Here is a 20,111-nt window from a genome sequence, read left to right on the forward strand (position 1 = left end):
AAAGCCCGCGCGGGCAGTTGGCGCATAAAATCGACCACACAGCCTTACCCATACACACACGGCCAACGGCGAAGATCCCTACTTTTCACACCGAACACACGCATCGTTTATTGTTGCCGCCTATTGCCGCACGGACGCTGATGATGCGCGCCACGATAGGGCGATGATGGTTACTGTAACGGAGGACTATGCAGTAACAGCAGCAGCGTGGCCTTAAGAGCTTCAACATATGTTCCATACGACCGAACTGTAATTAGCTCGACCGCCCCGAAACCATGCAAAACCCGATCGACCGCGATGGCGCGATGCGATGCCTTGGGGCTTGGCGCTCGGTTGCATTTGCCCCTCCCCTGTGGACTCTTCCGGTGGTGACATGGGTGGTTCCATGTGCCACACGGGCTTCCCCATTTTCCCAACCACCCCTCCCAAAACGATGGACTTTTCTGGTTGTTCGAACGATGTGGTTGTTATTGTTGTTGCTGTAGGTGTGGTTGGTATGGTAGGGAGGGTTTGAAAGGGGCTTGCGTTAAATTTTCACTTCACTAGCCCGGGTAACCTTCACCGTACGATACGAAAGGCCACAGGCTTTTCCACTGCCCCCACCCCCACCCATCCACCCATAGTGAAAGCCACCGATCGAGGGCGCCCTTTTCTAATGGTCAAACCATTGAGCGCGCGAACGCACAATTTCATTATTATCATTAATAGATCCCATTGTGATTTTGGGCTGATTACAATGAATTGTTTAACAATGTAACCATTTGCACGCAACCTACATTCTCTCTTTCTCTCTCTCTCTCGCTCGCCCCTTTGCGCATCCCCCTTCCCGCAGTGGGTGCAGCAAAACTGCTCAATTAACTTGCTTGCATCCGCAGCGAATGGTTTTGCTGTGTTGGAAAACCGGTCCTAACGGTTTCACATACGACCTCGCCGAAATTCGCCCTCAAAGGCACGGGGGCCCGGGAAAATCTGCCGAAGTGAGGCACAGTAAGCCTTGGCGAACGATTTCCATTTACTACCCCCTTTGCCTCCCTTCTAGTCTCTGGCAGCACACAAAACAATCGGTGTAATAATTTCCTTCGGTAATAGAAGTGCAATACGGCACCGAACGTCCACAGGCATGGGTTTGTGTGTTTAGCAGATCCATTTCAATAACTGCATGCGGTTTATGGACTTCAATTAATACGGCACTAATTGTCTCATATTTGAATCGGCCCCTAATTTGCTCTGTACTGATCTGCTGGTTGAAGCATTGTTAAATATTAGTTCAAACCGTGTGCAATTGCCAGGAATATGTTTGGTTTTGAATTGGTTGGATTTAGCAAACAAATGTGTACAAAACCAATTTCATATTCATCTCAGCCAATTGATAGTTTACCTATTTTAAAACAAATTAAGTATTTCCTTTCCCTTCCATCTTTAAAGCAGATTTTTAGCAATGAGATAGTAAAAAATATGTACAACAATATGTACAACAAATTTTATAAAAGATCAAAGAAAACGAAAAGTAACTCGAGGTTTTATTTGCTGCAGCACATTTATACATGTTCAAATAGAGTAAATTGATAACACTAAAACTGTTGACGGGCCACGTTCTTTATTCCGATCGATTCTTGGCCAATGAATTGCAACAGAGTAGAACACCCAATACAGGTAAACCGAATACCAATTTGCACATCAAATGGAACTAATTTCATAAAATGTTTACCCATTGTTACATAAATGCATCACATTTCTGGTTTTTAATTTTGTTACAAAAATGCTTATCGTACTGAAAAGTAACTCATAGTGGTTTATGTTCCTTTATCACACACCAAATGATTTCCATATAAAGGCAAAAAACTATATTGAAGAGGTGTTTCGTTAGTCAGAATTGATAAACTATTTCAATGGTACGAATTCAAGAATAATAAATGATATATGTCTCGGAAAATTTAAGCAATTAAAACATTTGTTGCTGTGAAATAAAGCTTGTTGTGAAATATGAAGATCAATCTGTTTTTATTTTATTTTCATATTGTTATTTCCCTTTGATTATTATCAAGTGTGGTATATTCATTTGGCATTCTCAAGCAATAAAGTTTTTCATGATATTGTCGGAATGCTTGTCTTAAACCTCTTCATATACAATATTAATATTTACATGTCACACCGCATCTTAAAATTGACTATTTCACATAAGATATGACCACGCTACACACAATCAAGATCTTGTTCGAATGCGTTCTTGCTCGCTGCAACTCGGTAAAGTCGTTAGAAAATAAGAAACTCACATCCTGCCAGCACGGCGGAACCTTCTGATGACTCAACCTTCTACTCGTGATGTTTTTCCACCCCGTCCAGCACAACGAACAAAGACGTGATGCAGGGTCGATACCGGCTACTGGAAAAAAACGAGCTCCATTCCGTTCCGTTAGCAATCAGGTCGAATAAAATTTAAACGATGAATTCCACCCCTCGTTGCCACCACCATCCCCTGCATCCCCCTTTCCCCGCCAGCCGTGTTACTCAGCACAAATGAGTCAAGCACGAGAGCTTTCCGGCATGGCACGTCGGGGCCATCAACATGAGGTTGCGGCTCCGTGGATGCATGAAAGTGTTGCCATTTTACTCAACTCAGCGGTCCGAGAGGTTCGCTGGCCAGCATTGGTTTCGACAACCTTGGAAGAATCCTCAGCGCCAGAAGTTCACTGCTGCACGTGCGGGGTATGTGTGTGCCCGTATGTATGTGGCCGTGTGTGCCTTGCCTGGTAAAGAGTTTGAAAATATACGTCTCGACGAGATCAACACCACTTCCATTACAACGTCATACCGATGCGGGCAACAACTGTTCCGATAGCGGTGATGACTTCCGGGATTCAGCTCGAGCAAGAAGTTGCTTCTTGAGTCCGGAGTAGCATCTTCTGTTTTTGCCAGCGAACGAACATTAGCGTAATTCAATCGAAGACGGTTCGCAATTGGACGCTCGTTTTTGCACGCTGCTGGACAAAGTCGAACCTTGTGGTGCTCGATCAAACCGGGAAGATTTTTTCGATTACCTCAAGGGTTTTCTTTGTGCTTCTTCAAAATACGCTTTCCGAGAATATCATGCTGCCATCTTCACACAAGAGCATTCGTATGAAACGCGCATTGCCAGCATCCGATCACGCGTTCCGTTTTGGGAATGTGTGAGTACCATCCCCTACACATCGCGGTACTACAATTTACGTACATAAGATGTGGCCGTACATCGAGCTGTACTTTCCGCCGTCCACATACACGTCAGCGATTTGAACTCAAACAGTCGATTGCGGTCGAATCGGTTGTCCATTTCTGAGTTCTGCCATGGTTCAACAAGCGAGTCGAAAAAAAAAACAAAATGGCCCGTAAAGAAAACAAGTTGACCTGTGCGAATGGGAGGCGCACGCTATTGACGTCACCGACCGCCGGCCCCTGGCTGGACCACGAATATTTTTGTACTGTAAATTACCGAACAAATAACAGCGATTGTGCTACCGGCTCGGAATCGGCATCGGCCCCATCGATAGGATTTTTATTTGGCAAAGGTTGGTCCATCGGTCAAACAGTGGGCGCGCATATTTTCAACACCTCCGGGACGGCCAAGGATGGGGCCAAACGCGGTGAGCTTGAGGCACATTGACATTTGTACCGGGCACGTGAACGTTTCGAGTGTACGGTTTAATATTTGCAAGTGCTAGCGAGCGAGTCGGTTCGGTTTGCGTCGGCCAGAATTTCCCCCGGTGTATTGACAGGGGCTGAATAATATATTTACATTGCAGGAGATCGCTTGCATCGCATCATCTGCCAGTGAACCGTAAAGTGGACGGATATCAACAATATCCGTTCGGTCAACATTTTAACCAATTCGACCTTCACTCCATTTGGCACAGGACTATCGCAGCTAATAGCTTAAAATCCTCTTCTTAAATTGGTTTAATTAGCTGTTGGAGTGAAGAAAAACTAGGCATTCAATTGCAAGCAAGTGTTTACTTTTCAACGTAAATACATTATAATTTCATTGGTTCTTTGTAATTCGGTTTGTTTAGCTTGTTTCTAGCAACTTATTAGTTATGTGCATTAGTTACTTCATCTATAAAGCAAAGAAATTCCAACTGATGGTGATAAGGTATACTTCAAGGATGTATTGATGACAAATAATCAATTTGCATAGGTATGTGTGTGTTTGTTTTTTGTTTTATCTGATAATGATGAAGTTGCGCAGAAGTTTTTTTATTTCCGTTCCACGGCTTGAGCAACGAACACATTTCCGCGTCGAGGTCGCGAACACTTTCCACGACGATAGCACTGTTTGGCAAATAAGTAAACATTCCCCTCCCTCCTCCCCCCCCCCCCCCTTCCTCTACCCTCTTCCCATTCGACCAGCCACCCGTTCCTAAAAGAGCAACGCATACGAACAAAACGGCCGAAAATTAAATCAAACAATAACAGAAACACAACCATTGCAAACAACATCAAATAGGGCATCGCGGGGTCAGCCGAGCATCGCCCCGCCCTCCCCACTCAAGCCGCACAAAGGGTACGAAAGTGCAATGGTTGGATAATTGCATTCCACAAATACTACCATTCCACGTGGGTGGATTGAAACAAATTAAGTTTTAATCTTCGACAGCGTTTAAAGTGCGTCGGTACCCCGATTCGGGTTGGCTGCTCAGCTCGTGCTGTGGCCGTGCAGTTTTTGCACACCGATGGAGGGCACGTTCCGAATCAGAATCCGAATGGTCAGAAAATCATTAACACCCGGAGCCGGAAGCGGGACGGAGCGGGAAACCCACTTGAACGCAATGTGTACGTGCGATTGTAGCCTGATATATATGTACATAGTGGGGGCGCTATCCAGGGCGTTGAGAGTTAATTGATTTCGTTTTCCTATCGGATTAACGAACGACAAAAATATGGATAAATAAAAAGAAAATTGCAAACGGAGGATAACAAAAAATGGAGGGCACGATTCGGGTGGACACAGAACATACACGCTCAATTTTTCCGCGCTTCGGTGTTCGATTGGGTGGAAACCCATATGTCTGGCTCCGCCCGATGCAAGAATTGTGTTTGCTTGCGATTCAATTTATTTTGAACAATTCAAACCGACACGAAAAGGCCACGTGTTTGTGGCAACAAACGATACTGGCTAGTGCAGGCTTGCGATACTATCTTTTCAGAGAGGTCCGCACCGAATAAGACAGAATTACTGTATAGAATTCCACCAATAAACTCATCTAACTCAGCGATGTAGATCCCCAAAAGGCTGAACGATGAAAAAAGGTTAATGTTAATAATATAATAAAAAATAAGGGGTTTTAAATAGCAAGCAACTTAAATTTCTTGTGAATGTGCTCCTCATGAATGTGTGTATTGGAAGCAAACACGCAAAGCTCAGGGACAAAGAATTCTATTTATCATTCACCGGCTACTTTCCATCGAAGATTTAAAGAGGCTTTCCACAGAGCTACAGGTGCACTGACTTAGGTCAAGGCATATAGAGTTCACCGTCGTTCCTGTAACTAAACTAATGCTAATGGCAAACGGACGAGAGAAGCCAGCCTCAAGTTAAATACAATATTTGGCGCGCTTCAACGTACGTCCCGGTACAAGTAATGGGGGCCACGTTCGTTTAGAATCCCAGATGAAATAACAACTCTACGAAGCAAACAAGCTTCCAACCGGGGCCAAGAATACGCCTTGGGATGCTGCACATTACATTACAACAACCAGCAGGGGTATATACGTCAGAAGTCGGTAGTTGTGATTCGATAAATTAATCCTGTTGAAGTAGGTTTACCGCCAGCGGGGACGCTAGCTGCATCCTTCGCTTTGCAGCATCGAGAAGGCATCCATTATCAATTCGAATTCATTCGATTGTAACGAGAAAAATGATAGGAAATATAAGTGAACAAATTTGCTCGAATGCGGATGTAAAACCAGGTACAGGTTCAGCGACGTCATATAAATCGCATCCGAGTCGACATTCGAACGGCCTTCACCTCCCATCCGGAGCGCTAGGGGAGCGGGGTCAAGGGAGAGGTTGGCAGGTTCAATCGCAGCTGGAGGGGTCATTTTTGAAGTTACTTTCCACCACATCGAGTTGATTCATTCCGCGCACGGAGCTAGTTACTTGATTACTTTGTGGGACTTTGGGAGGACAAAACCATTGGAAACGACAACGGGAGGCAAATGGACGCCCGTGTGTTTGTGTGTGTGCTGATGCTAATTGACTCGCTCGTACAAGGGAATGAGCTGCACCGCAGCCAACCGAAGAACTGTGGGTGGAACAGGTTTGAATCCACGTGCATCACGCACCGCAGAGACGAACCTGCTCACCTCGCCACGATGACGCCGATGGTGCTCGCCTCAAGTACATTCGCACAGAGTACTCGAGCATGACCCTGCCACGCCTCACCACCACCTACCCCTCCACCGGCAGGGTGGAGCGGGGTCAAGTTCAGCCTCGAGAGCAGCTGAATCCGCGGCGTGCCCGAACGGCAAGCGAACGGTTGTGTAGCTGCAGCCAAACACCGACGCCCTCGGACACCTTGGATGGTCCTTTGGCGCAAAGTAAAGCAATGTCGGGCGAGGACATCATTTGCATATGCATGAGCCAGGGGTTCGCAGTGGGAGTTTGGGGTGGGATTTTCAGCTTTCGTTCTGCTTGCTTTCCACCTCATAACGAGAAAAATTTACGTAAACCGCCACCAGTTAGGTCGACCGTCCATCGCTGGATGCGGGGCTCTACCAAAGCGAGCAACCTTTTCAAGTTTAATCGAGCCACAACCAATCATAAAGCCAACTCCCGCGGGTCCCGATCCAACGATGGCGTTAGGAATGAGAACATTTTTATGTTTCTTTTTGCGTGTCTCGGTTTCACTCGTACGGTGCTAGGTGCGAAGATAGCGAACATGAAACTTGACACGATGGCAACAGACGGATGCACTTTTAATCGATCCCAACACGCGGAAGGGGCGAAAGTGTTAACGTGAACCAAACCTAAAGTGTGTGTGTGCCCTCCACGGCAAGGAGATTCAAAATATTCATCCATTTTATCGGGTAATGGGAATGTTTGACATTACAACCCCCGGATGTTTTTGAGGTTTGCAATTCTACCGCAATCTGTCAAAATGAGTGGTGGGTTTTCGTGAACAATTTCTGGAAACTCTTCTATGTTGTAATGTGAATCTAAAGTTAGCTCTTAAGGGAAATATCAGCACTTAATGACATAATCCACGAGGGGATGATTAAATTAAATTGATTCATTGCATTTCATTCAATTTAATGAAGTTCAAAACAAACACCTTACTAATTAATTGCGGTTGGAATGTACCAGATCTATCAAAATCACTAGGCCGGTAGTTTTGAAACTTAATTTTTAGTAGAACCACATAAACATTGTGAAAACAGTTCTGTCTCAGATTGTAAAATAACGCATTCCTTTTAGCCTTGGCATACGGATTGTTCCATCACAATACTCTTATCTTATTTGTTCACAAACAGATTGCAAAACTTGTAGTTCGCATTAGTCATTTAATTTCTTGGAAAAATATCTCTACATACTTCATCTGACTTTGATTGCAACAACCCTTGAAATGAGACTTTCAGAGAGCAATGAATCAACAATATGTAAGACAAGGTCAGTTTGTTAAGAAATAGTTTTGAATAGAAGGAAGTGAGAGTCTTCAGACTTGGAATAGAATTTTTGAATATATCCATCTTCCTGAGTCAAAAGACCCGGTTTTTTCAATTACGGCATGTAATGTTATTCGACCTCCTTTGAAAACAGCTCAAACTATCTTTCATTGAACATGGTAAATTTATGTTGCCAGTTGCGGTTAGTATGAATTCAAACAATTTTCATTCTTCTTCAAGCTCCTATATCCCCAGAATCGAAGAAAGGACCATTTACAGACGAAACAAGTCACTTTAACATCCCACAAACAATAGTGTCCTGTTTTTCACACTCGTTTTAATTGCGAGAACATGTACCTAATGCGGCATTCTCGAGTGAGCTTGTCATTTATCCGAGACCTTCCTGGCCAAGATCCAAAAAACTGCGCCCGAAGAAGTTTTTTTCCTCTGTTCTCGCCTATCGCTTCACTGGTGCGACTTTGCCATGCAAATAATAGAAAACAGTGTGGTTTTTGGGCAACCGCATAAGCTTTTCCCCGAGCAGTATGTAATGTGAAGCAGACGAGGCGGTAAACATACGGTTCTCCACCGAAACAAGCACTCGGGTTAAAACACCCGTATGGCAGCGAATGGTGGACCGACTAGAAACGAAGCCATCCTGTCGCAGCACAGGAATAAGACCAAAATAAAACTAAACTCAATCCACACTCGCTTTTGCTGTAAACCAAATACACCGGTCAGCTCGGATAAAGTCTGACCTACCTGGTGCATAACCGACGACAGGATGACTTTTGGTTCAGCCAAACCGGGGAAGACGAATGTCGGGAGCTCCGTTCGTGTGGATGCTCTTCAAAATGTGGTCATTCTCCAAACAGATGGGTACCAAAACTCACATTGCGTCCGATGTGCATTCTTTTCCTTCCCTCAGATCCCTATAGATCGACGGGTGTTAGCGTTTCCATGGAAAATCCTTAATTATTCAGCGACTGCCGCATCGTCTGCATTTGCGGAGCCACATTTCTCCCTATACAGTCTTGCAATTTCGTAATAAGAAGAACCACCTTTGGCTATTTTAAATAAAACTCTGTATTGGTTATTTGTGGGAAAATTCAATAGAATCTATTGCACTGGAGGTTGTTTCAATTGTAGCAGATCAATTAAACTTAGTACGACCCAAGGGGTAATAATTTGAGGAATTGATTTGGTTTGCTTAATACGTTGAATGTAGATTAAAATTAAATACATGTCCACTAGTACCGAATGTATGTAATTTATTCAGTTGATTGGGTTTACTGTGAATGACTGCGTGAGTGAGTAATTGGAAAAAGTGTTGAAAATATTATTCAACACTAAAAAACAACTTATACAACATAAAACATTTATCAGTAACATGGAAATGGAATTTCAAATAACTTATCACGAAGGAGTTTATCATAAGTTCGGCAAAAATGTGGATTTTCCCTTCCAATTACCACATTGTCGCGCAGCGGCTTGCGTTCCATTTAATGTGGGAAATTTTGGTTTCTGAAGCTTACGTGGCTGCTCTTTAACTCTTGGGCACTTAGTTTGCAACCTACGAGAAAAATCTCTAACTCCTAGCTCCCGGCATACGCAACAATGAATCATTAGCTCATCCCAAAGTGGCACAATCGTTCACCCATTTCCCGAAGGCGATTGCACACCAGGTGTGAACTGTTCCTGAGGTGAGGATTTCGACGGATTCTCTCGAACCCGTTCCCTCGGCTTTGCTCACAGACGTTTGCAATTGACGTCAATCGGCGGCCGAGTGTGACGATGTTGTTACGTGCAACGTGTGGATGACGAGAGTACATGCTTCCGCCTGCCATCAGCCACGGAGTACGCAGAAATCCATCCAGGCCAACCAGTATTTTACAAACGGATGTATCATTTGCCTCACCTGTCTCCTCCGGCGTTGCTCTATTTCATTAAGCATTAATAGTTTAGTTAGTTTCTGTTTGCCGTTCATCCCACGGCTTAGTGGGTATCATTTAATCGACACTTTTGAAACCGTACCATAACTGTCCGCCCAACGAGGGACAGCTATCACTGTCCAAGCATCGCTTTGCTATCACACATCAACACGCAATCACGAGCGAAGCTGACCACAAACAAAGCCAATGGGTATAAAAATTGCACCGCGTCACATTAAGTGAAAACGGCTGTCAATTAGCTTAACCTACCCGGCGATGGGATCGGTGCCATCCTCGCTCGGACCCTGGATGGACAGTGTCACGCACATGAAACCCGTCTGGACCAGGTCGGCACGAACTATGCCACCATTTTGCACACGAACGCACCGGCAATCGCAAGATGTGTGACGAATCTTTCAGCCCTTCATTATCGTGATGGGTGCAGAGGTCACTCGTTTTTTTTTCTTTTGGTCCCCGTAAACACTCGCACACTATCGCACACGATTTACTGATGTCACTTATTTGCAATCACGACTGCGTATCAACCCCATGTGACCAGCCGACCGGATGGGAGTCGTACGATCCTTACCGTAATTAGTAAATCAACCGGCCGCTCACGGAAGTTGGCCGACGGGGTGGCGTCAGTGTTGCGGTTCAGGTTCAAGACTCGACGGCAGCGAGAGATAGGAGAGAAAAAAAAAGATCGGAAGGCTTATAATTAGCCAAATTAATTCGCCACTTGTGTGCCGCCCGGACCAGAGGTTAGGGGTGAACTTGAACTCTCCTCGAGTCGATGAAGTGTGGCTGACGGGGGGGTGCGAACATCGGGGTGCCGATAATTGCAGCCGCTAGTCACCGCTCACGCAGCTTTGAGCTGTTGAGCTTAGATGGAAAAAGTAAAATTTTTCTCGCGCACAAAACCCGCCGACACCTGCCGCGGTGTGCGGCCGGTGGACGAGGACGGCTAATTACGGGTGTCGCCCACACCCCTGCCCTGCCGGTGTGCAGCATTTGCATAACAGGTACCTGCCGATCATGACATTGAACTATTGCCAGTGATGAATGAAAACGCTGCACTTCGCCCATTAATGCAAGCAAGCTTATCCGAAACAAGCGGCCGAGGCCGAGAGTCACGGCTGTGCGATATTGAACTTCCAGCATTGTAGAACCCCCCGGGCGGGTGATAACCCGAGATCTCCCGCTGTGCCTTCCCAGGTTCAGACCAAATCGAGCAAACCGTCGATCTGGTGCCGTGAATCAATCATCAAAGTTTACCTACTACAACAGCAGCGTTGCCCGCTTTCCAAACACCCCATCTCGACACTATTGGTGCACCAAACCACCTACAAGTACAATCCATTCGATGTTACGCTTACGTTCCGTAATTTCCACGACATTCAGCCAACAGGCACTTGCACTTTTGCGCGTGGTTTTCCCGGCCCGGCGCACAGGAAAAGCTACGGAACGCGGGCGAGGACGATTTAATTCAATTAAAAAACTTTTCCCCTTCGCACCAACAGCCGTTTGGCAGCCGTTCGCGTATCCGGAACCCGGACGATCGAACGTTCCCCACATTCCCAGTTTTGCATTTGCAGTAATGTGCATTCGTTCCATGGGATGGAGGTGAAAGGAAATAAATAAGTGAACTGGCGGCCAGCGGTGGGTATCGCAGTTTGATTTTGAGGCTAGCCTTACGGAAAAACTTTGTTCGTGCGCCAACTTGTCGACCGCAATGTAGGACAAGCAATCTAATACACTTATAGCATATGCACATTTCATAGGTCGACGTGGAATTCAGCATGAAATCTAAAGTTAAGCATGAGACCTGACGAACGTGTTACCTTTTGCAAACTTGAATAGATAAGAGTTTGGTTCAATTTAATTTATCAATGTAATTTTTTAATGGATGGCGATACTTCAACATGGATGGAAAACATTTCTATGTGGCTGGTTATGTTTTGTGGTTTTCCCACCTACACATACATGCATTTTCCAGCACACTATAAATTTCTTTCGAAATTGTCTTCAGCAAGTAGAATACTCAATGTTACTTCAAAGCAAATGAGGTGGTAGATATTCTTACCAATGGAAAATTCTAAAAGAAAGTTTGTAAATGCATTTAAGAAAAAGTGGTAAAACATTCGAATACTGTCAACTTTTGTTCTTAGAAGATAGTGAAATGTCTAGGTTTGAGGACTAGGGTGCATACTTTTGGAATGTTGCCCGAATACTGTTCAGCAGTCTTTTTGACCCTCTATTTTTCTAATATTCTAGCTTTGTCGAATCCGTTAACGGTTACTTTTTATTATATTTGTTTAATATCTTTTGTCATTTTTGGTATGTTAATGCACCTCTCCGTTATTCCGCTAGCTCGGTGGAAAGCAAAACGATCGCATCAGAATTCTCTCAAACTAAATAACAAGAAAAATAAAAATAAAAAAAATCCAGATGAGCGCTAGAAAGCAGATGCATTAAGTGTACTTAAGTCTAATTTTAGATTTTTCAGATAACAAAATGATACGAAAAATTCATCTTTCTTCAGAATTAAGTAAAATTTTAACTCATAACATCAAACTCTGACTCATGACCAACGAAACATAAAATTGTATATCCCCTTTGTTTCTGCATTTCATTTTCTCTTCAACTTTTGATTGAAAAATATCGGTTAAAATTTTTTATTTATATATTTACATATGCGTTACACTTAAATGAAAATAAACAATTCCGTTGAATAAACTCTCATCAGGATCGAATACTGATTGCTTGCTCTGTGCGTTGTGATTATTCTATGTGTAAAGCAACCCATATTTTGATTGCTTTTCCCCACGTCATGTTTTTGCAGCCATTGAGCTAATCATTTCACAACACCCAATTCACTGGCTTGCGTCACAACATTCCTCAACGCACGTTTACTACATTTTCCTCATTCAACGCCGATGTTTTCAAACACACCGGAAAGCGGAAGGTGTAAACATAGGTGAAAAACTGCTGTTGCATTTGAAACGACACCGCTCGTTTGCGCGTGACCACGGATCGGTTTTCCATCGGTGCAAAAGCCACGATTACCTCGCTCGTTTCAGGGTTGGGCTAGTGTTCACATCGTTCCACCGCAGGCCGAATAATTTCTTAGCCCTTTTGTACGCTGCGTTGCGGTTCTAGTGCCACTCGCAAACTTTTCCCGGCCGATGCGACGGAACCGTGTGCACCTGGGGCGGGTGGAGGATTGTGAATTCTTCCGTCACCTTCCGGCTTTCGGAACTGTCTGTCCATCCGTGTGTTTAGGGGATGTGTTTCGGTCCGACCACTTAGCACATATTTCACGTACCACTCATAGACCATCCGAGGCACAATGAGACAGAGAGCCTTCCTCTGCGAACGCTTCTAGGCGCTCTGGAATGCCAAAAGCCGGTCGGTTTTAACATCGCCGATGGTGTTGAAAAAGTTCACTGAAACCTTCTGTGCGCCACTAGGTGAACGGAAAAACGGTGGAAAAACATTTTATAGTGCTGCGCTTAAAACACGTGAGACAGAACGGAGAAAAAATGGCGAAGGGGGCAGAAAACACCATATGGCGGGGCTCTGCAACTGCACTTTCTGGCCTTTATTACACAGCCACGGTGTCGGTTGCGCAAAGGTGCCGAGTTCTAACTCACGCCAAAGTTTTCCCGAGCAACATACTAATACTGTACCCACTGTCCGAAAACGGTCAAAAACGCCGCCCATACACCGCGCTGGTGAAGTGTTCGGTCGGGGCGTTGTGTGTTGTAAAACAATGCCGCATTCTCGTACCGACGCGGGAGGGTCAAACTTTTCCTTCAACCCAAGCATCCATGTTGCGAACCGTTCTTGGCCAACGCGAGATAAGTGTATTAGTGCCTACATAGTTTGAACTGAACCGCCGGCGGCATTACTTGCTCGGCATGTTCAACCTGTTGTGTTTCCTCTTTTCCGTTTTTCGCTGGCATGGAAAATGTACCAGTGCCGGCGGGCAGTACTTTATGGTAATTTCGGCGATAATTTAATGGCTGATTTCCCCCCATATGAACACCGCCCCTTGACCAATCCAGGCCCTTGAAGTGAGTGAAAACTCTTTTACCTAATCGTGCGAAAAGCTTAGCGCAACGCCAAAAAAAAGCATCCAAATTATTTTTACTGCAAATTACAACACCCAATGCTGTAGGAGCACAATGTCAGCAACAGTCGCGTTCACCACAGTATAAACAACCACAACCAAAATGACCCTTTGTATCAACAAACGATATTATGCGATCGCTTTGATATCAAATGCGTACCCTTTATGGATTGAAAAAAAAGAAAATAACAATCCCGAGCGAACACATCGATGTGTCGTACACAGAATGATATTTGCATTAATGCAGTTAATGCAGCCGCCGTGCTGCACTTGTCAAACACATTTGTACATACACACCCACACATACACAAACACACCTATATATCGCGTCAAGCTTCATTAACGGCAATTAAATTGATATTTTCCCAGCAAACATCAAATGAAGTGATATTTATCCCTGCCGCAAACCGATACGGGCGCAATGTCACAGGTGGAAAACTGTAGGATGCAATCGGGGCCGAAGTGTGCAAAGGGCAGCATTTCATGATCACGTTTAATTTACACAACTCAAACAGAGCGCACTATTAGGGAAGGAAATTTGGGGGAGGGGAAGATATGGTACATGCAGTACGTTGCGAATCGGACTGACCATGTTCAATAGAACAAAATAAATCTCTTCCATATAACTGTACGGTATTAATGACACTACCTAGAAAGGTGAAGCCTTTTTACATTTCGAATAAATAAACCTTCTGACACATTAACAAGAATGACGTAAGTTACAATGTTTTAAAAAGATGCTCTTGAAAAGTTATTACTCAACCAAATAAACGTTTCAAATGCGCTTTACAACTTGAATATGTTAGACGAAATTATGCCCATAACATACTGGAATTGAACATTTCTAGTAATGACGGAGTTATGAAACATCTTTTCTTTCCTCCCCCAGATCGCAATGGACGCCGAATCGGAGGGAGTGCCCCCGGTGGCAACGGGCAGTGGACAACCGCCCACCAGCGACACCGATTTCGATCTAGCTGCAAGGCGAAAGATGTTTATGTCACAGCCCTCGACCGTCGCCATCCGGCGTCAGCAGGCCGTCTGCGTTCGGCGGGCCCACAAAATCTACGGCACCAAGAAGAATCCCAACGTCATCCTGGACGGGCTGAACATGACCGTCCCCAAGGGTTCGATGTAAGTGTGGACGCACTACTGCGATGGTAGGAGACTTGTGCGAGGTAGAAGTACTAACAATGCCACCATCCATTACAGCTACGGTCTGCTGGGCGCTTCGGGCTGCGGTAAGACAACGTTGCTATCCTGCATCGTTGGCAGGCGAAGGCTGAACTCGGGTGAAATCTGGGTGCTGGGAGGTCGGCCCGGTTCGAGAGGGTCCGGTGTGCCCGGTCCACGCATCGGCTACATGCCGCAGGAAATCGCACTGTACGGCGAGTTCACCATCCGCGAGACGCTGATCTACTTCGGCTGGATCTACGGCATGACCACGGAGCAGGTCGAGGAGAAGACCGACTTCCTGTGCAAGCTGCTGCAGCTACCGAACGCGTCCCGCTTCGTGAAGAACCTGTCCGGGGGCCAGCAGCGTCGAATGAGCCTCGCGGCGGCCCTGCTGAACGCACCCGAGCTGCTCATCCTCGACGAACCGACGGTTGGCGTCGATCCGGTGCTGCGCCAGAGCATCTGGGACCATCTGGTCGAAATCACCAAGTCGGGCAACACGACCGTCATCGTGACGACTCACTACATCGAGGAGACACGACAGGCGCACGTGATCGGACTGATGCGCGGTGGCAAGTTTCTTGCGGAGGAATCGCCGGCCGATCTGCTGACGCAGTACCAGGCGGAGTCGCTAGAGGACGTGTTCCTGAAGCTGTCCGTCCTACAGAACATGGGCAAGCGGAGGCGCTCGTCGATCGCACAGGAGGTGGTGGAGCACGTGCGGATACCGGCCATCAGTAACCCGGCGTTGGATCTGTCCCCAGAGGAGGACCACGGGGAGATATCGGGAGAATTCGGGGACAACATTTCGATGTCTTCACGAGGTCCCGATGCGGTCACGCCAGAAATACAAGCGCCACCATTGCCACCGGAGGAGGACGCTAAGACACCGTTCATCGAGTACATGAAGTTTATCAAACCGAACCACATGAAGGCACTGATCTGGAAGAACTTCCTCTGGATGTGGCGTAACGTTGGGTAAGTGTTATAACGCTACAAACTACCACCCGTTGGAGCCATTGGATAAATGTTGCTTTCTCTCCACAACCGTAGAGTGATGGCATTCATCATCGGTCTACCGGTGGCGCAGATTATTCTCTTCTGCTGGGCCATCGGCCATGACCCGACGGGTCTGAAACTGGCCGTGGCAAACTACGAGCTCGAGGAGGCAGGATTCGGACTACAGGAATGCCCAGTTTATCCCGGGTGCAACTATTCTCTACTCAGCTGTCGTTACATGGAATTCCTGAAAAACAGGAGTGTAGTATTGGTAAGTCACTAAGGAAGATGAATCGAGTACGATACCCTTTGACAAACGTTCGGTCCTCGTTCGTTTATCTGTTTTTACAGGAACTCTTCTCTAACGAAAACGACGCACTGAAGGAAGTCAGCCGCGGGAAAGCCTGGGGAGCCCTCGTGTTTGCCTCGAACTACTCCGATTCTCTAGTCGAACGTACGGAGCGGGGTCGAGATGTGGATGACATCACAATCGACTCGGCCAACCTTGCCGTTACCATGGATATGTCAAGTAAGTCACACTGCGAACCTCTCGATAGCAAGTGCTCGGTTCTAAAGCCAGCCGGTATTTTTGTTCCATACGAAAAACAGATCAACAAATAGGCACCCTTCTGTATCGGGACATTCAGTACGCTTACTTCGACTTCATCGAAAACATCCTGATCGACTGCGAGGTCAACCCGTCGAACGGAAGGATCCCGTTCCAGTGGAATAAACCCATCTACGGCGATCGTACGCCGAACTTCACTGACTTTGCTGCCCCTGGTGTTATACTTACGTAAGTATAGTCAAACATACGAGTCATGCCGTTTGCAGTCCATCAACCTGTGCGTATATTTCTTCCAGTATCATTTTCTTCTTATCCGTCGCCCTGACCTCCGGTGCTATGTTGATCGAGCGGAACGAAGGTATTCTGGAGCGCTGCCTGGTCTCGGGCATCACCGGCATCGAGATTCTATTCTCGCACGTCACCACCCAGTTCCTGGTGATGTGCTTCCAGACGGCGCTGGTCATGGTGTTCAGCTTCTCTGTCTTCAATCTCACCAACCGGGGCGACATCGTGTGGGTCGTGCTGTTGACCATCCTCACCGGGCTTTGTGGCATGTGTTTCGGTAAGTTCGCGGGCTGTGCCATCCTGAAAAGGCCAGAAACCTACCCGGTTCACGCCTTACGATCTCACTCTTCTCCCACTTCCATCCATCAGGCTTCGTGGTGTCGTGCTCGTGCGAGAACGAACGGTCAGCCACCTACATGGCAATGGGCAGCTTCCTGCCCATCGTCATGCTGTGCGGCATCATCTGGCCCATCGAGGGTATGCACCCGGTGGTGCGCCTGTTCTCCGTCTTTCTGCCGCTCACGAAATCGACCGAATCGCTACGCTCGATCCTGCAGCGCGGCTGGCTCATCGAGGATCCGAACGTCTACATCGGGTTCGCGTCCACTGCCATCTGGATCGTCATCTTCCTGACCATCAGTATACTGCTGCTCAAGTTCAAGAAGGGATAAATCTGAAGCGGTAAACACCCGTTTCGGATTCGCGGCGACTAGTTTATCCCAAGTTCCACGATGCCGCAACATCTGGGACGTGTGAGGGTATTTGTGTGTTTGTGTGTGTGTACGTGTGGTCAGTACGTGAGTATATTTTGGTGTGAAAGTTTGATAAAGCGTATGTGTGTGCGTGTGTGTGTGCGTATGCTAGGATGTGTCAAGCCGACTGTATACGTCTTGATTACCTGTACCATAAGTCCGGGTGCTTCTTAGTCAGGGGGTTCTTTCATTTTGTGTTTTGTTTGGTTTCGCTAATGATATAAAACTTTGGACTGGCATGTAATAACTTTAAACTACGGTTTCACGACGGGAAGCCAATGCGAGCGGGATATCGAAGCACGCACTCGAATGGTTCACCTAAGCTTCTTTGTCACCGTCTCTCTTTACTTACGTTTTAAGGGTGCCCACCGAGGGCGAACCGCGGGGACTGTGCATAAAAGCCCGTATTTATAACCATCTTCCTGTGGAACGGTTCTCCTCACCACCATGGTCCATTCGTCTTGTGTATTGTTAGGACAGCGACAACTCTAAATCCATTCTTTCGGATGCTCGTGACAATTGCGGTCCAACCGCGCGGTTTGGTTGTAAGGTATTTAAGCAGGCCCATGGATTCAAATAAATCAAAAAGATATTTTACAAACGAGTGTCGGATTTGGTTGAGAGGATGAAACTAACGGTATAATTTTATATCACACGGTAACACTGTTCCACATGATTACATAGCTGCAAAATGTATTGCGAATATTTAAAATATCCGTTCCAAAGTATCCGAATAAGCTGTTGTCGAATCACTCTTGCCTCAACCTCAAAATATAAAACATAATCGTTCAGCGTATACTAAAGCGTTCATAGCCGTGCATTTCTAAACCCATCGACGCAGGTATCGGAAAAAGCTACCCCATCGCCAACGCAGGGAAAGCATATCGCGTAATTAATTCCACGCGTCGTTCGGTTATGAAATGTGAATTCAATTAGAAATTCACATTACGGACCCACGCCGTAGCTCGAAGCCATCGTCCGATCGATGCTACCGAAATCCCAACCACACTGGCAGGCACGTCCCGCTTCCGAGGAGCGCACACTAGTGCGGCTACCTTTTCAGCGAACGGAAAAGGCTTCTCGGAGCACGTTTGAAGGACATTCGTTGGCCGATAGCCCGCGGCCCGCTGGCGAGTATTTTCCCGCTATTAATTTACATCTGATTGAGCAATTGATTAATTGTGGCAGGAAGCAGTGCGGAAACGATCGCGTCCGAGGTACACCGCAGCGTCGCTCTAGTGGCCGCAGGGAATCCGGCAAAAGTCCAGTCCTAGGAGCTGCATTATATCCCGGTACGGTGTCGATACGATATCTCGCTACAGGAGAAAGCTACCCGCGTACGGGGTTCTGCGTTGGTCTGCGTCCCCCAAAGGAAATGACAGACCGCAAATGACGACCGGTGGGAAGTGCTTGGTGTGCGCGATGAAAGTCTGCCTGCATATTTCATCAACCGGCCGAGCCGAGGACTCCTTTCCAGCGTTGGTAAACCGTCCGGGACAGCCCGCGGGCAAACGTTGGAGATTTACACCCCGTACACCGGTCCGTGGGCACAAGGGGGCCACTGCTACTGCTACCGTTCGCGGACCTTCGAAACGGTGAACCGAGCGGATTAAGCGTTGTGGCGGCTTAAATAAGTTTGTTGGTAAATTAAATCTACCGCACAAAAGCCACCTTCGCCCACAACCGAGGAAGCCCCGTGCGCCGATCCTAACACGCGCGCAGTATGTGTTCCTACCGCCGGCAAGGAGTTAAATTGCGAGTTTACAAGCAACATTTCCGCACGCCATCCCCCCACCCACCACACACACACGTGCTTGTTTGAAAATGGTGTTACTTCAGGGTAGTTTTGTCGATTAATTTCCCCCTCCCACACTCCCAGTCAGATTGACTTCTTCTTCTTCTTCGACGCCGACCGACAGCGAAACAAATCGCGCGTCGACAATTTGACTAACGAATTTTGAGTGTCGATATAAACTGTCGAACCTGGCTTCATTAAGTCGAGACCGCGCGACGGTAAGACCACGGAAACCTCAGAAATCGATTAAACGGGCCCATTTTGTGGGCAACTGACGCCATAAGACGCCACGGGCAGGAAAGTGCCAGACCAAAAAACCCGACACCGCAAACGGCGTCGCAACGGTGGCTGGTTAGTACCCCGGTGTTTTCCGACGACTTTGCTCAGGCCCAGGCAAGTCATTTGCGGGAAGGAGCGGCCTCGGTTAGGGTGGTGGGGGGCGGTGAAGAGGGGTTGTTTCGCTTCCAAAGCAGACGGTGTTTATTAACGCATTTATGAATCGGCAATGGTGCGGTTTTGCCTCTGGGAGGACCCCGAATCAATTAGATTTCTTCACTGGCGCTCCAGCCATTGAAGTGGTTTCGCCGGAAATGCCATTACACTATAAATCAAAATTAATGAGCCAGAAAAACTTCCAAGAAATGTTGCGGTACATGTTGAGTAGTTTGTGGCGGTGCAATGAAAGTGTTTGCCTGGCGTGGCTGCTATGCTTGCGGAGGCAATTAATTTATTGCAGTCGATACCAATCGGGGCGAGGAAACATTACGTCGTATTACTGGCTTCCATTTTCGAACACATTTTTCGTTCGAATAAAAAAATTAATTGTAAATTCAAA

At 46.6% G+C, this 20,111-nt stretch overlaps 2 protein-coding genes across 2 annotated transcripts in view; one reads left to right on the plus strand and one right to left on the minus strand.

Moving 5' to 3' along the window:
- LOC131286883 (septin-1) overlaps positions 1 to 20,111 on the minus strand; it is a 208,615-nt gene that overhangs the window by 73,464 nt on the left and 115,040 nt on the right. The gene's annotated exons all lie outside the window — the stretch shown is intronic.
- Positions 14,597 to 17,400, plus strand: LOC131286881 (ABC transporter G family member 20). The gene is made up of 7 exons (XM_058315888.1): positions 14,597 to 14,835; positions 14,914 to 15,855; positions 15,931 to 16,147; positions 16,228 to 16,405; positions 16,486 to 16,672; positions 16,741 to 17,006; positions 17,099 to 17,400. Exons 1-7 carry the CDS (start codon positions 14,597 to 14,599, stop codon positions 17,398 to 17,400), a joined length of 2,331 nt encoding a protein of 776 aa, XP_058171871.1.

Source organism: Anopheles ziemanni, chromosome 3, assembly GCF_943734765.1.
Source record: "Anopheles ziemanni chromosome 3, idAnoZiCoDA_A2_x.2, whole genome shotgun sequence".
Lineage (NCBI taxonomy): Eukaryota > Metazoa > Arthropoda > Insecta > Diptera > Culicidae > Anopheles > Anopheles ziemanni.